Here is a 15,140-nt window from a genome sequence, read left to right on the forward strand (position 1 = left end):
CACACACAAAACATAACTAAGCAAAACTAAACAACACAAAGCAAAACCAATAATAATAAAAAAACACTAAATCACTAAACATAAAATAAACGTATAAGTATTTAAACTGTAACGATGTATTTTTTTTTTTAAATGAGTTAAATTAATTTCCCCCCCACCTCATACATAATTCCATAGTACTAAATTTTCCTACCATCTGAGCAGTCCAAGCTTTAAGTACTACTATTTGTTAGTCGCCAAACAGACACAGTACGTGTTCTTGCATTCAAAGACAGCTGGATTAAGGGCAAAAATGGATTTTGAGCCAGAATCTTAAAAACAAGGCGCAAATCACTGGAAAACAGCTAGACGTTTGCCTGTCCAATAATGTAATGCCTTAGATACAGTATATATATATATATATATATATATATATATATATGCATTATTTTATATTTATGAAATATTCTATGTGCTTACTACATAATGTGATGTATTTGATTACAATTTCATTTAATAAATACAAGCAATTATTGTAATAGAAATTGTTGAAAATATTAAACTTTTTTTTTCATACATATGTATTCCTGCTCATATCCAATCCATCTTTCTTAGCCTATTTGTGCAGGAACACAGGGGACTGGCTTTGTAATTGGATGATATGCTTCATCACAACCGCTTACAAGAGTCATCACACTATAGCATTAATGGTGTTTGCTATAATCTTTGTGAAAATGAGCAGTGCTCTATGAGAAATCATCTAATTGCGCTGGCAAAGGCCAGAGCCGTGAGTATTTAGCCTACAGGCAGGATACTCATGCCCTTAGATACAGTATATATATATATATATATATATATATATATATATATGCATTATTTTATATTTATGAAATATTATATGTGATTACTACATAATGTGATGTATTTGATTACAATTTCATTTAATAAATACAAGCAATTATTGTAATAGAAATTGTTGAAAATATTAAACTTTTTTTTTCATACATATGTATTCCTGCTCATATCCAATCCATCTTTCTTAGCCTATTTGTGCAGGAACACAGGGGACTGGCTTTGTAATTGGATGATATGCTTCATCACAACCGCTTACAAGAGTCATCACACTATAGCATTAATGGTGTTTGCTATAATCTTTGTGAAAATGAGCAGTGCTCTATGAGAAATCATCTAATTGCGCTGGCAAAGGCCAGAGCCGTGAGTATTTAGCCTACAGGCAGGATACTCATGCAGTAAAGCGGCTTTGAAGCCTAGAGAAGTGCTTGAGCGTGGAAGTGAGACTACAAGCACTTGCATTTCCTGTCGGCACAAGCAGCTGTGGTTAACTTTCTGACCCCCTAAGCTCCATTAACTCCATAATGAACACAAAGCAACCTTCAGTCACCCCTGTGAAACTTCCAATATCTACAGCTTCCTGGTCCAGTTCAGTCAATGTGGTTTTGGTGAGTATTTTGGTATTTTGCCCATCAAAGCATATGTCATGTCACAGTCAATAAATAGTCTGTATTATTTAGCCTAATGACCATCTCCATGTAATGACAATGTATGGCAACAGCAGAAAAAGAAAGTATGGGACGTAAAAGAACACATAGATCATTTTTATTTCCTATGACAGGAAAATTCTTGCTTCAGTGCGTAAACCGTAAAACAAAATATCAAGTAATATTTCGTCATGATTCAATGAGGAAAACATTGATTAAAGGAATATTTAATTCAAAATAATGTTGATTACCACAAATATTAATTTGGACTTTTCTTAAAACAAAATAAATTTAAAAAACGGACTTACAATAAGACATTTACAATGGAGCCAATCCGTAAACATTAAAATGCTCACTGTTTCATTAAACAAGAAATTGGCATGTTAACACAATTTTAAAATATAAAAAAAATCGCGAACTAACTTTTTAGTAAAGACTCAATATTTATTTTTGTGGTAATTAACATTATACCACAAATGATATTGCCTGAACTCAACTTGTATTGAATCCGGAATATCACATTCTGTCACATGTGACCTAACATCACATTCTGACTGCATTTTTATAATGAAATCAGTTTGTTCTAATTCTGTTCGGTGCCATGCCATGCCAACATCACTCACCATGGAGACCACAAAACAGACAGGGTGGAGTATAGTGGACCTGATTTTAACTCTCATTCTCACAATCACACACACACAACACACATGTGCACCCCCACACGCACAGTGACACACTGAGGAAACACATGTTGTAGTGACACACTCTGAGCTCAATGCCTTCATTCTCAGCGCAGCTCTCCCACGTCTGATCGTCGGATGATAATCACCTCTCAGTGAAAGGGCCAGCTATTGACAACAGATTATAGCCGAGCCACTGGATGCACTTTTGGAAAATGTGAGTAAGGTGCTTTGCTTTAAAGTTCAAAAGGCACTTCCCGTCATTACTCATACAGTATTCACTGTCAATACAGAGCGCTTGCACAAGGGAGTAAGCAGAAAACACAATCTTCATTTACAAGCTGGAAGATCATTGGCCATGATCAAGTTACTCTAATCCACATTATAATCTCTGATCATCAGTCTCAGCCAGGCTTGTCTATCAATCAGAAGTGCACTATGAAACGCTTTTTATATTTATGAATTCCTGAATATGAATTGAGGAAACATTCAGGATTTGCTTGTGATTGGAATTTATTTGAACCTTATTTAGTTACATTTAAATGTAAAGAAGCAGAAAGAAAATAATGGGGTTATGATATAACTCAGTTTGACAAAGCATTGTTTGAAAGTTTAGGAAAAAAATGTAAGGTTTATAGATAGATAGATAGATAGATAGATAGATAGATAGATAGATAGATATTGGAAAGATGCCAACTACTAGTAGATGTGGCACCTAACACACTTCAACATTTGAAACGACCAGTGAGGCCATCTAAACCCATCTCCTCATTTTCAAGATCTAAACACACAGAGAACAATAACAATATCAGTGTCTCTGATCCAAACAAAATGCAAAATAATTTGCACATGGTCTCTCAATGAGGCCATTGTTCCAAGTGAAATCAAGAAAAACCATGAACGTCTGCTCAACTAAAACTGAAAAGTGAGTTATCTCAGATTTCTAGCACCATATAAGAGGCACAAGCCCCCAGGTAATGTTTGGGGTTCCTGACAGGATAAGATCCATACGTATGGAACACAATGCCGTGCTGTACTAGACACTAGAAGTCTACGCTTTTTTTAATGAGTCAGCAAAACATGTGGTTGCTCTTTATCAAAGTCAGTTAATGGTCAAAGAAACCCCAACTGTGAAGCCGGGACTCATTAGCCTCCATCCTTCAGCACCTCTGCAGTCTGCTAGAGGAGTCCAGCGTCCTCGTGTTTGCCATGCTTTAGTGGGAGGATATCCTACAGAGACACATAGCAGAGGCTGCTATCCTCTTCCCTGGTCCGGTTGCTTATTTGGACCATTGGACAATCCTTGTTCAAATAAACAGTGGCCCAAATTAACACATAAGAAACTGCCTTTTCACATGAATGGACCGTTACCAAAGCCAGCCCGCGTGCTGTCCCTGCTGGGCAGAAAATCTCTTTTGAACCTAGTAGGGAATTGGTTGAAAGAAGCAAAGTGGACATAAAAAAATTATGAACAAAAAATGCTGATGCTCTTGTGCTGAGTGAAAGATTGCTCAATCAATATTGATATATATGTGAGTTTTCATTGAAAATAAAAAAAGAAACATGCAACATTTTTTTTAAAAGAATAGCTCTATGTATATCAAAAACATTGTTACATTTCTTTTTGGCCCACACTGGACTCTGCATCACTTATCACAGATCAGAATTGCAAATCTTCATTCACTGCTGTGAAAGTGACCAGATTTAGAATTGTGTGGCGCACTCTTGTGGTAAGTATGTGCCCTCAAAATCACAAGCGCAACTGAGAATCAATAACCATCAAAAGGTTCTCAGGCGTGTTTGATTAACGGTGTTCTTCCTAAAATTGGCAAAATAGCGACAGATTTTTAATGCATTTAGGTTAATAATACCCAGAATTTTCCGAAACACATTTTTTTGTTCGTATGCGCTTGGTAAATGCATTAATTTAGTGTTTTCTTAGTTATTCCTAGTGATTATTATTTTTAATTAATCATTTTATTAATGTATTGTTATTATTATTATTATTATTTTAAACATCTCTGCAACTTGCCATTTTTAGCTGAAGACTCGTTGGCTAATTGCCTGATTAACTCATACCCACCCCCATTTCGGAAGTTTGAATGGGCAGCACTTTTTTTTTTTCTTAGAGGTTCACTCCTCCTCGCCCCCGAACCAACCCCCTTATTAAAACAAGTCCAAACCCCTGCCCGGTTAGAAGAGTCTTACAAATGTATGGCTTACAGGAAGCATAAAGTTAAAGCGTCTGGAAGAAATTAGACGCAGAAAAGGACAGTTCACTACTTCAACCTGTACGCTTGGAAAAACTTGAATGAATTACGTTGTTTTAGTCACCAACATTGACTACTGTTGGATAACTTTTTTCTTCTTTTATCAGCTGACAACGTCAGAATGAACTGCCAAGATGCTCCAACAGACCTCATCACAGCAGACTGACGCAAACTATACCATGTAATGTATTGGAGGAGGCGAGAAACTTGAATGTTCATTCGTTGTATGAAAAACGTGATACTGCACATTTTGTAAAAGCAACGAGTTTTTTAGATGCTCCATGCCGGTGTCTTCTGTATTTTACCCAAAAACTTATATGCGAAAGTTTGTCCAGTGTCTGGAGCGTGCGAGCCTTTTCGGACATCATCCCTGTTAAACTAACGGGACATCTCCACGCAGCTGCTCCAAGGTATGATCATGAATATTTAATGGATACATTTTTCGAATGATACACACTGTTCTATTAGATTAATAGTTTCTTTGCATGTATTTCATGCTGCAATGGAGTTCTTTTAAACAATCATAAGGGGTATGAGTACAGCCATAAATGATTGCAATACCTACGTGCCAACAGGTAGTAGACTTTTTAGTTTTACCATATTTCTGACTCAGCAGTACAGCTGATAAAGAACAGCATATATTTTATCTGGCATATTATTCATGTAAGTCTTATTTGCTTCTCTTGGTAAACTTGTGCATATCAGCAGGTTTAATTTTTACATTTTTACAAATGTCCTCAATTACAGTCAGGCTACTAATCAACGTCAGCTTGATATAAATGTATTGGGTGTTTGAGATTCTACCAGGGTTACAGGCTAATTAAACACCATTTGGACCCTCTGACCAATAGCAGAGCAGAACAGATATTGCGCGCAATCCAGCAGCAGACATAAAACTGAGGGTGACGCAATGTAATATAATGATGCGTAATGACGCTTTTCAGTTGGCGCCCTCGGGTGTTTTCATGGTAATACGTGACACAAATTAATAATTTAAACTAAACAGAAACCTTTTCTACACTTGTCATTTGTATGCAAGTATAATTTCGAGAAGCATTTTTTATTGTATTTTGGCGTCCTTATTTCTGATTTTTTTTTTAAAGTCATATAGCCTAGCATAAAGTGTTATAGCCTATGTATAAATAATATATTATTTTTCGACCTACCATCCAAAACTAATCCTAAATGGTCACGCGTCTTCTATTGCCATAGTAATCTCTTCAACTAAAGCAACTTTTGTTCACCAGCTGTCTTTTGTATTGTGATTTGTAATCTAATTATGCGGGTGTTTAAAAAAGCTACTGAAACATACATATACTTGTATGTTACAAGAATACATGCTGTTGTTGTGACTTTCTGCCTCCCTTCAGTCCCAAAATAAAACACTGTTTTTCTAATGGTTAAGACTGTCAGAAGAAATAATGTGTCATTTCCACAAGTTGTTATAAGTGCCTTGAGGGCTAACTGCAGTTAGGTTATTGAATGAACTTTGGTCACTAAAAGTCCCCTGGACTTGACACAACTTCTGCTGCCTGTTAGTAGACCATGGAGAACAGCTGGGTCTTATCTCAGGCACATGGCCAAGGTTGTATCCTTCTGACCTCCAACTTCAAGCTAATTTTCAATGACATAGCCACACACCCTGCACATTTACAACAGGCAATATTTGCAAAATGCTAAATGATGAAGAAATTTGTCATCCAATTATATCAAAATAGGATTTTTGGAGGTAAAAATGACCTGCCCCCCCCCCCAAGCATGTATTCTTGTAACATACAAGTATATGTATGTTTCAGTAGCCTTTTTAAACACACACATAATTAGATTACAATTATTAGATTATATATATAAAATAAGCAAACTCATTTTCTGGTGGTGTTCAGGGGGCGTTACAGGCGTGGGTCCATTTTGGCTTATGCGAATATACTTTTCCTGCACTGCAATATTTCATCCACCTTCAAAGCTGGAGTTACAGTGTAGTGTTCCCCACTGAGGATGATTCAACTCTCAGTGATCCTCGACGCTTTTTATCTCCTCCCTGCTCTGTTGGATCACAGCCAGATAATATACACAAGCTAATATACATACAGGCAACTAGTAATGCAAACAAAAACATCATATATTTAACTGCTATTCTAGAACCATAACAACAAAGATAACGATAACTATATTAGCATTCACACCAAGGGATGATAACATTGTTTATTATTAGTGCGTGATGGAGTTTTGTCATATTAAATGCTCAAGCTCACTAAAGTTGATCTGAAAGTGATTCCAACAATATTGTTACTCTGTGTCGTTATCGTTATTTTTGCAGTTTGGGCTTCCCTGTTCACATAGAATAACTTTATAGTTATCGTCCTTGGTGTGAACGGCCCAAATTACCATATTTCATTCAGTCAGAAAAAATCTACGGATGGCAAATGTTTCACACAGGACCATTTCATGTACGGGATTATCTAATGGGGCGCATCCCCCTATTCACAACGAGATGAGTCAATCTACACATGTAAACCCTGCACATTTATCCTTAGAGACACAAAGCCTGTACCAATTTGTGTAAACATGCGAAATGAATTCACTGACAAAGACAGCAATGCTTCAGATATGCTGTACAACTGTGATTAGTGTTAGTGTCCTTTTAGGTGTGGGCTACTTTTTGTCTTGTCAGCAGTCTTAGCACTTTCAAATGAGCCGTCATCTAGAGTTTAAACAAGATATGAAAGCAGGTTTGGGTATACCCCGAGAGCAGTATAGGCGTTTGAGACATTAACACCACATGCTTCTATTAATCTAACAGGCTTGCACGTGTCTATGTGGATAAGGTGGGGTTTGGAGGGTCCAGAGGGCCACGTAAGCATGCAGGATGACATTAGACTCACACTGTGCTGTAGTCCATCAGATCAACCTTCCTCTCAGGCCAGAACTGCTTAATAATTTGAACCTAGAGGAACAATATCAAAGATAAAACTAGATTTGAGTCGTGAGCGCCGATAAAACAAGACGGCATCATTAATACAATGGCCGTCTTCAGCAGTAATAAGACAGAAGGTATTTAGTAGAGCCCTCGGAAATCTAAATTTCACTGTTCATGCGTTCCCACGGAGATATAAACAGATGATGTCAGAGGGTGGTGCTGCATAGTCACGTCTGCCAAGCAGATGGAGAACTGCATTAGTTAGGAAACTTGAAACAAATGGTCATGAAGACTGCTCAGATATTCAGAAGAGGAGGCAAGAGGTAGAAATATTATGCTGTCTGAAATATACTGACGGTTATGCGGCAAGAATAGATGCATGTATTCTATGCATCCATTCGAGCAAAAAACTGTCATCGTCACCACAAAGCTGCCCACACATCCGCTTTGATTTTATTTATGAGTGCTGTCCATGAAGTTGTTCTGAAAGGGATGGTTCTGCCTTATGTCATTCGACACTTCAGTTCCTCTGTGAAACACAAAAGAAGATATTTTGAAGAACGGTCTTTGTCTATACAATAGTCAGTTGAATCCAAAACAACATTTGGCCTTCTGACTTTCATGGACAAAAAATAAAATAAATAAATAAACAGTTCTTCTGATTTTTCAAAATATCTTCTTTTATATTCTACAGGAGAACTTCTTTGGTCCAATAGTGGCAAATCATGATATATACACATGATATCCTATTTTTATTTTCAGATGAGATGTGATAAAGTGATCACCTACTTGAGGATTGTTGGGACGACACTGTTCGGCATTTTGCTGCTTGTGGGAATCTCTACTGCTTATATCATGGGGTATAAGCTAATAACGACTGCAGGCAACTACTTGTCCTTTGGTCTTTATGGGGCAATTCTAGTCATTCACCTCATCATCCAGAGCTTGTTTGCTCTACTGGAACACAGGAACATGAAACGTTCCCTGGAAACACCGATCAAACTTAACAAGTCACTGGCCCTTTGCATCGCAGCCTATCAGGAAGACCCCAACTACCTGAGAAAATGTTTAATATCAGTGAAGAGGCTCACCTACCCTGGGATAAAGGTCATTATGGTTATCGACGGGAACAATGATGATGACTGCTACATGATGGAGATCTTTCAGGACATCATGGGCCGGGACAAGGCAGCCACATACATTTGGAAAAGCAACTATCACCAGAAAGGACCAGAGGAAACCGAAGAATCGTACGCCGAGAGCTTGCAGCACGTTTCTCGCCTGGTTCTCAACAATAAGTGTGTGTGCATCATGCAGAAGTGGGGCGGGAAGAGGGAGGTCATGTACACCCCCTTCAAAGCCCTGGGAAGAAGTGTCGACTATGTACAGGTTAGTCTATCTCTCTCAGGCAGCTCAAGCCATGCCTAGCTAAGTACACGGGGGCAACACAGGCAAATTGTACAAAGAAGCTTTTGTGACTTCATAAGTGGATGCTAGGCTGAAGCATGTAGTGCACTGAGAGTGAGGAAAGTACATTCCTGGATAACACTGATGCTGTTCATTGAGGTACTTCTGTGGGAATTCGTTTGCATATCCCGAGGCTATTTCTGGCACTTCCAGAACAGATCAGTCGTATTTTCCATGCCATCTTGGAGCACATACACACGACATTGATTGGTTATTTAGCTCAAGGGAACGTGTCACATAAATACATGTACATACATAAGACACATAAATACATTAAGTGAAAGTGACGTGTGGTCAAGTGGTCGCCGTGATTTTGCCAAGTAAGACATGTTCCTGGATCAACATTACTGTCCAAAAATACAGACTTAACCCAATCCCTACCCCTAAACCTAACCTTACCCATAATTTATTCCTAAAATCAGAGGGAAATGATAGCTGATTAACAAGGGTGTAGAAGCACCTAATCCTGATTGTAAGTCTAAAACTGATATTTCCTGAAAGGAATTATCTCTCAATTCTGATTGGCTGATTGGAATGATGCTCCAGGATCAACAAGGATGTTGATCCAGGATCAACTTGGTCAAATCACGCTCACCGTGGTCAAGTATGGTGTCCCATACTCTGAATTTGTGCTCTGCATTTAACCCATCCAAGCGCACACACACAGCAGTGAGTAGTGAACACACACACACACACACACACAAACACACACACACAAACACACACACATGGAGCAGTGGGCATTTTTTGCTGTGGCGCCTGGGGAGCAGTTGGGGGTTCGGTGCCTTGTTCAAGGGTGTTATTGTGTCATGATGCATTCACTCCCCCCATCAACAATCCCTGCCGGTACCGAGACTCGAACCTGCAACCTTTGGGTTACAAGTCCGACTCTCTAATCATTAGGCCATGACTGCCCCCTCTAACCATTAAACCCTCCAGGACCTTTTCTGTGGTGATTTATTCTAAACATGTAATTCCCGCTCCTGAATATTTACAAGCTTCAACCAAAGGAGGCTAATTATTTTGGAGAATTTTATAATGGCACACAGTTAAGAACAGCTGTCTACATGTGTTTTCACATCACAAAATAGACCCTCTGTTGCTTTGGTAGAATGCTACATGAGAATATTTACTTTTATTCAAACTATTTGCAACAATAAGTCTTTCTAAAGATTTATAAGTAAAACTAGTGATCAAATGTCCTCTTATGTAATCCAAACATCTGTGCAATCGATTTTGATGTAAGAAGGATTCAAGCTCACCAAACTTAAAACCTAGAAGAACATTTGAACTCCAAAAATGTTTTTGCATTCCACGCCGCTGCTTTTAGTTGTTTCTCTGTGTAAATATGCGCTACATATTTGGCTGTTTGACACATAAACATCACGTTCCTAAAAAGCTGTGTCAAGTTGAAAATAATGTGTTCTGTGTGGACAGCCTCTGAGAAAGGTAAACCCGAAGCTGTCATTTATTGGTAATTTTGTGAAGGCTCCCTTGTATACTGAACAAATTATGTTATTTTATCCACATGCCACCTGGTTCCAATGAGATCCCTGACCTTTGCTCTGAGTGTAGAGCCCTAATTGTGTTTAACTTATCAGTGATCTTGCTACTTGGCTTGTGGTTAGTCTCACTATGGGGTATAGTTATAAAAGCAAAGTGGCATACATGACATTCCCTGGAAAAAGCGAGATAACCTCTGGGAGATGCTTGCTTAACGTTTCAATGTTAGAACACTTAAACCAAATCGCTGTCCTCGTGTTTGATGAGCCTACATTTTTGGCTCTATAACTGAACGTGTAAACCAGAACTTAATGATTAAGATGACTTCCGGGAGAGACTGATATACTTGTCCCAACATATTTAGCAGCATATTTGATTTATTGTGACCAATCACACAAAGGCAATCTGGTTTCTATAGATGTGATTGTGGAAAAGAATAATATTTGCAGCAAAGATAAATCTCTTCGAAGGAACACATGTCATATTAATGATGATATTAGGCATCTTTTAATTTGTTGAACAATGTGATGCATCAGTACATGTGGAGCAAACACTGGTTCAACTTAATTTCTCAGAGAACATTTTGTTCAAACATACAGTATGTAAAATGCATCACTGCAGGCATTTTCATATTTTTCAGTGCTTCTCTTTTTTTATGTACCTATATTATGCTGGATGCAGGTATGTGATTCAGACACCATGTTGGACCCGGCCTCCTCAGTGGAGATGGTGAAGGTTATGGAAGAAGATCCCATGGTTGGAGGAGTAGGTGGAGATGTACAGGTATGTGTTATCTATAGAATCAAGCATTTTAAATAATTTTGGAACCATTGTATTACCTCCATATGGGGAATATCTGAAACATATCTAAAATTCTGCATCTCAATATGATTCCATTGATATTAAATGTAATTTCTATTATACTTTTAGAGTTACTGTAAACATGTGGATTTCATTCAGTATAAGCCTCCTGTATCGCTACATGGACTGAAAATAGTCACTGTGACATCTAGATTTAGGGTTTCAGATTCATAGTCAGAGTTGTTGTTTTTTGGGGTGTAGGAGCCTGGGTGAATTGATAAAGTTGTTCAAGGTACTTAAATATTCAAACATTTTGTGTTCAGATAATGCATATTACTGTGCATCCTGTACAAAGAGACTTTAGATCTGAGATGTATTCTCATGATTCTTTAGTGTTTCAGTCTACATCCTGTGCTATTTCCATACATGGTATATGCATCTATGTGGCAGGTGACCAAGACCATTCTGTATGTTGAACTACAGATTCACTTTGATTTCTAATCCTGTTTGTTATTCTGTCCCTCTAGATTTTGAACAAATATGAATCGTGGGTCTCCTTCCTCAGCAGTGTGAGATATTGGATGGCGTTCAACATAGAAAGAGCTTGCCAGTCATATTTTGGGTGCGTTCAATGTATCAGCGGGCCCTTGGGGATGTACAGGAACTCCCTGCTTCATGAGTTCCTGGAGGACTGGTACAATCAGACATTCATGGGAAGCCACTGCAGTTTTGGCGATGACCGCCACCTGACCAACCGAGTCCTGAGCCTGGGATATGCCACGAAATACACAGCCCGCTCCAAGTGCTTGACCGAGACGCCCATTACCTACCTACGCTGGCTCAACCAGCAGACCCGCTGGAGTAAATCGTATTTCAGAGAGTGGCTTTACAACTCCATGTGGTTTCACAAGCACCACTTGTGGATGACCTACGAAGCCGTCATCACCGGCTTCTTCCCCTTCTTTCTCATCGCCACTGCGATCCAGCTCTTCTACCAGGGCAGGATCTGGAATATCCTTCTGTTCCTGCTGATCGTCCAGGTGGTGGCGCTCATCAAGTCTTCGTTTGCCAGTTGCCTCCGTGGTAACATCATCATGGTCTTCATGTCCTTCTACTCAGTGTTATACATGTCAAGTCTGCTACCGGCAAAGATGTTCGCAATAGCCACCATAAACAAATCTGGTTGGGGAACGTCTGGAAGGAAGACCATCGTGGTAAACTTTATTGGACTTATTCCGATCTCAGTTTGGTTCACCATTCTTTTTGTTGGCATTATTTATACAATAATCCAAGAGACCCGAAAGCCTTTTCCAGAGTCTGAAAAAGTTGTTTTGATAATCGGCGCAATCGTGTATGCCAGCTACTGGGTCGTGTTTTTGACTTTGTACGCTGTCCTCATTATGAAGTGTGGCAAGAGGAAGAAAGGACAACAGTATGACATGGTTCTTGACGTATAGTATTTCCCAGTGCCCTTCATCCTTTCTTTTCTACGTTTACATTAAAAACAATCTTAGACTGCTATCTGAAGGGGACAGGAAGTGATCCTGTAAGGAGACATCATTGCTGCTGTGACTGTTACTAAGGATTTTCCTTTGAAGTGATAAAGGAAAAACATTGTAATGTGTGAGCTTTGACACTCTTGATGTTTTAGTATTCCACCACCAAATGACAACTTTTTTGCACTTTCACGTTCACTCTCATTATGCATAATGCTTGATATAGAACTTTAAGGAACAAAATACCTCTTTTTGCATTGTGTGAGTGTTTGGAATAGAGTCGATGAGACTCATTTTTTCTTAAATAATTTATGATTTTTTATTTAGTTTGTTTTTATATATATAAAATATATTATGCATACATTTTTAGACTGAAATCCAAAACAGAACTTCTGAGTATTTTTTTTTTGATTGTGCTGTACTTTGTATTTGCATAATGTATTTTATTGCCTTTTATATAGACTTGTTTATTTTTTGCTTTGCCACCAAAGATTCTCTATTTTCAATAAATATGAGGAAATGTAACTCTTTAAGATTTGCCTATCTGACCAAAATGTGAAATTAAGAAGCTGGATTTGTCTCTGTGATGACAGCAATAAAAGGCAAATTTAGGGATAAGTTATTCATTGACAAGAAAGGCGATGAACCTGTGTTATTATAATAAGTATTACATGGAGGGAAGACCAGTCTATTTATACAACATTATGGTTTATAGCTTTCTTCCATGTTTCTTAGCAAAATGTTTGTAATAAGAAATTATCGTATGCTGGTTCAGTTGAATGTTTTGAATTGTCCTGTCAAAATAATTGACAGTCCCACACAATCTATGCAATTTCAGCATGTGCCAATATCACATTGCTATGCAAATTTTCCAGAAAGTGACAAAGGAACATTTGTATAAAAATGAGGCACAGATGCCTCTTGTTATTGTTATTATTTCACACAATCTTATGTCATCCATCAATGTCCAGAGCATTTGCAACTTTTCCAGTGATACCAAACCTTCATTTCCAATTAATGCCTTGCCTTAAATTCCTGGAAAAGCCCTGATTTTATTTACCAGCATTATTTAATGTTTACCAAATGTTTAAGAAGATTATGATTTGAATCGTATATATCAGAGTGGCAACATGTGATGATGAGTGAAGTAACTTTATTTTACAATAGACTACGGATTGTAATTGATGAGGGCTTTTACTAAGGCAGTATTGTCAAAAAGCACTTTTGTGTTTGTGCCAAATAAAAGAAAATACTTTATAATGCGTATCCAACATGCTGTTTCCTTTGTAAGCATCATGTCCTTGAAAAATAAATATATGACCTGATGAATCTGTTTTTTCGCTCTAACTCTGGCATCTGTTCGTATGTTGAGTAGGGGAATTCCTGAGCCCTCAGACTGCTCTTACACACACGGACCTTGCTTGGCCTTCATTCTGCTATTTCATCAGCAACTGATGAGGGATGAATAGAACAATTATTTTCACACTGTATCAGGAAGGACGATTGCCATGGCGATGCTTTTTGTTTATGACATATACAGTGTAAGCAGGATGGAGCAGCCATAGCCGGAGTCTAGACTGAGTACTTTAAGATGTCTACAGCACTACAGTATAATCCCTATGCGCAAGCTGTCATGTTAGTCTATAAATCAAAGATGATTTCATGGCTCAGAGTAGAGATGAAACTCATGGTTCTGTAAAAAGAGTTCATTATTCTGTTCGTAGCCGTAGTCTTGGCAGGCAATATCCATCTGAAACACTGCTGACAACTCTGAATTGTGGCCGTGGCAGTCTTGGGAAAACCTGGGGCTGATGACGGCATGAACCCGGGAGCCGTCTTCCTTGACTGTCCAAAAAATTCCTCATCCCAGACTTTGTGTAGTCTTGGCAGCTTTCGGCTACAGTGCTGTGCTTGTCCACTCGGCCACAGGTGGAGAGGATTGCATCTGAAAGCTACAGTCGTGTAGAATGGGGCAAATTTATTGCGGTCAAGACATTACTGGGCAATTCATGAGATGAAATTTGAATCGAACTAGCCACACCCCAAAGGAAGTTAAATCAATCAATCTATCTGTCTATCTATCTATCTATCTATCTATCTATCTATCTATCTATCTATCTATCTATCTATCTATCTCACTGGACACACCAAATGGCACGAATCACACTGAAGACTTGTAAAACACTAACAGTGTCTGCAGATGAGCCACATGCATTGTCAGTTTTATATTCAAAAAGGAACATTTAATTATTATTATTTTTTAATAATTTGAGCTGCATATTTATCATCTAACTAGTTATTTTACATCCAGTTTGTCCCAATTTGTTTAATAGAACTGATTTTTAAAATAAACACTCAGATGACATGGACAAATGCCATTACAGGCTCATCAAATCTTCTATGTATACACATTTGATCTGAAAATGAAAGATGATGTGACTAATAGAAGCATGATGAGAATAATCAGTTAAAGTGTGGCCTGAGTGGCCTACTGGGAAGGTTTAATGGACAGATTTAATAATATTTGG

At 38.1% G+C, this 15,140-nt stretch overlaps 1 protein-coding gene across 1 annotated transcript; it reads left to right on the plus strand.

Annotated features, from left to right (window-relative positions):
* The first annotated feature begins 4,371 nt into the window (after window positions 1-4,371).
* On the plus strand, window positions 4,372-12,855 carry LOC107673001 (hyaluronan synthase 2). Its single transcript, XM_016466400.1, has 5 exons — window positions 4,372-4,449; window positions 4,536-4,838; window positions 8,108-8,734; window positions 10,997-11,098; window positions 11,644-12,855. Exons 3-5 carry the CDS (start codon window positions 8,108-8,110, stop codon window positions 12,571-12,573), a joined length of 1,659 nt encoding a protein of 552 aa, XP_016321886.1. The 5' UTR covers window positions 4,372-4,449; window positions 4,536-4,838; the 3' UTR covers window positions 12,574-12,855.
* Window positions 12,856-15,140: the final 2,285 nt, after the last annotated feature.

Source organism: Sinocyclocheilus anshuiensis, unplaced genomic scaffold, assembly GCF_001515605.1.
Source record: "Sinocyclocheilus anshuiensis isolate Anshui unplaced genomic scaffold, SAMN03320099.WGS_v1.1 scaffold248, whole genome shotgun sequence".
NCBI classification, from domain to species: domain Eukaryota; kingdom Metazoa; phylum Chordata; class Actinopteri; order Cypriniformes; family Cyprinidae; genus Sinocyclocheilus; species Sinocyclocheilus anshuiensis.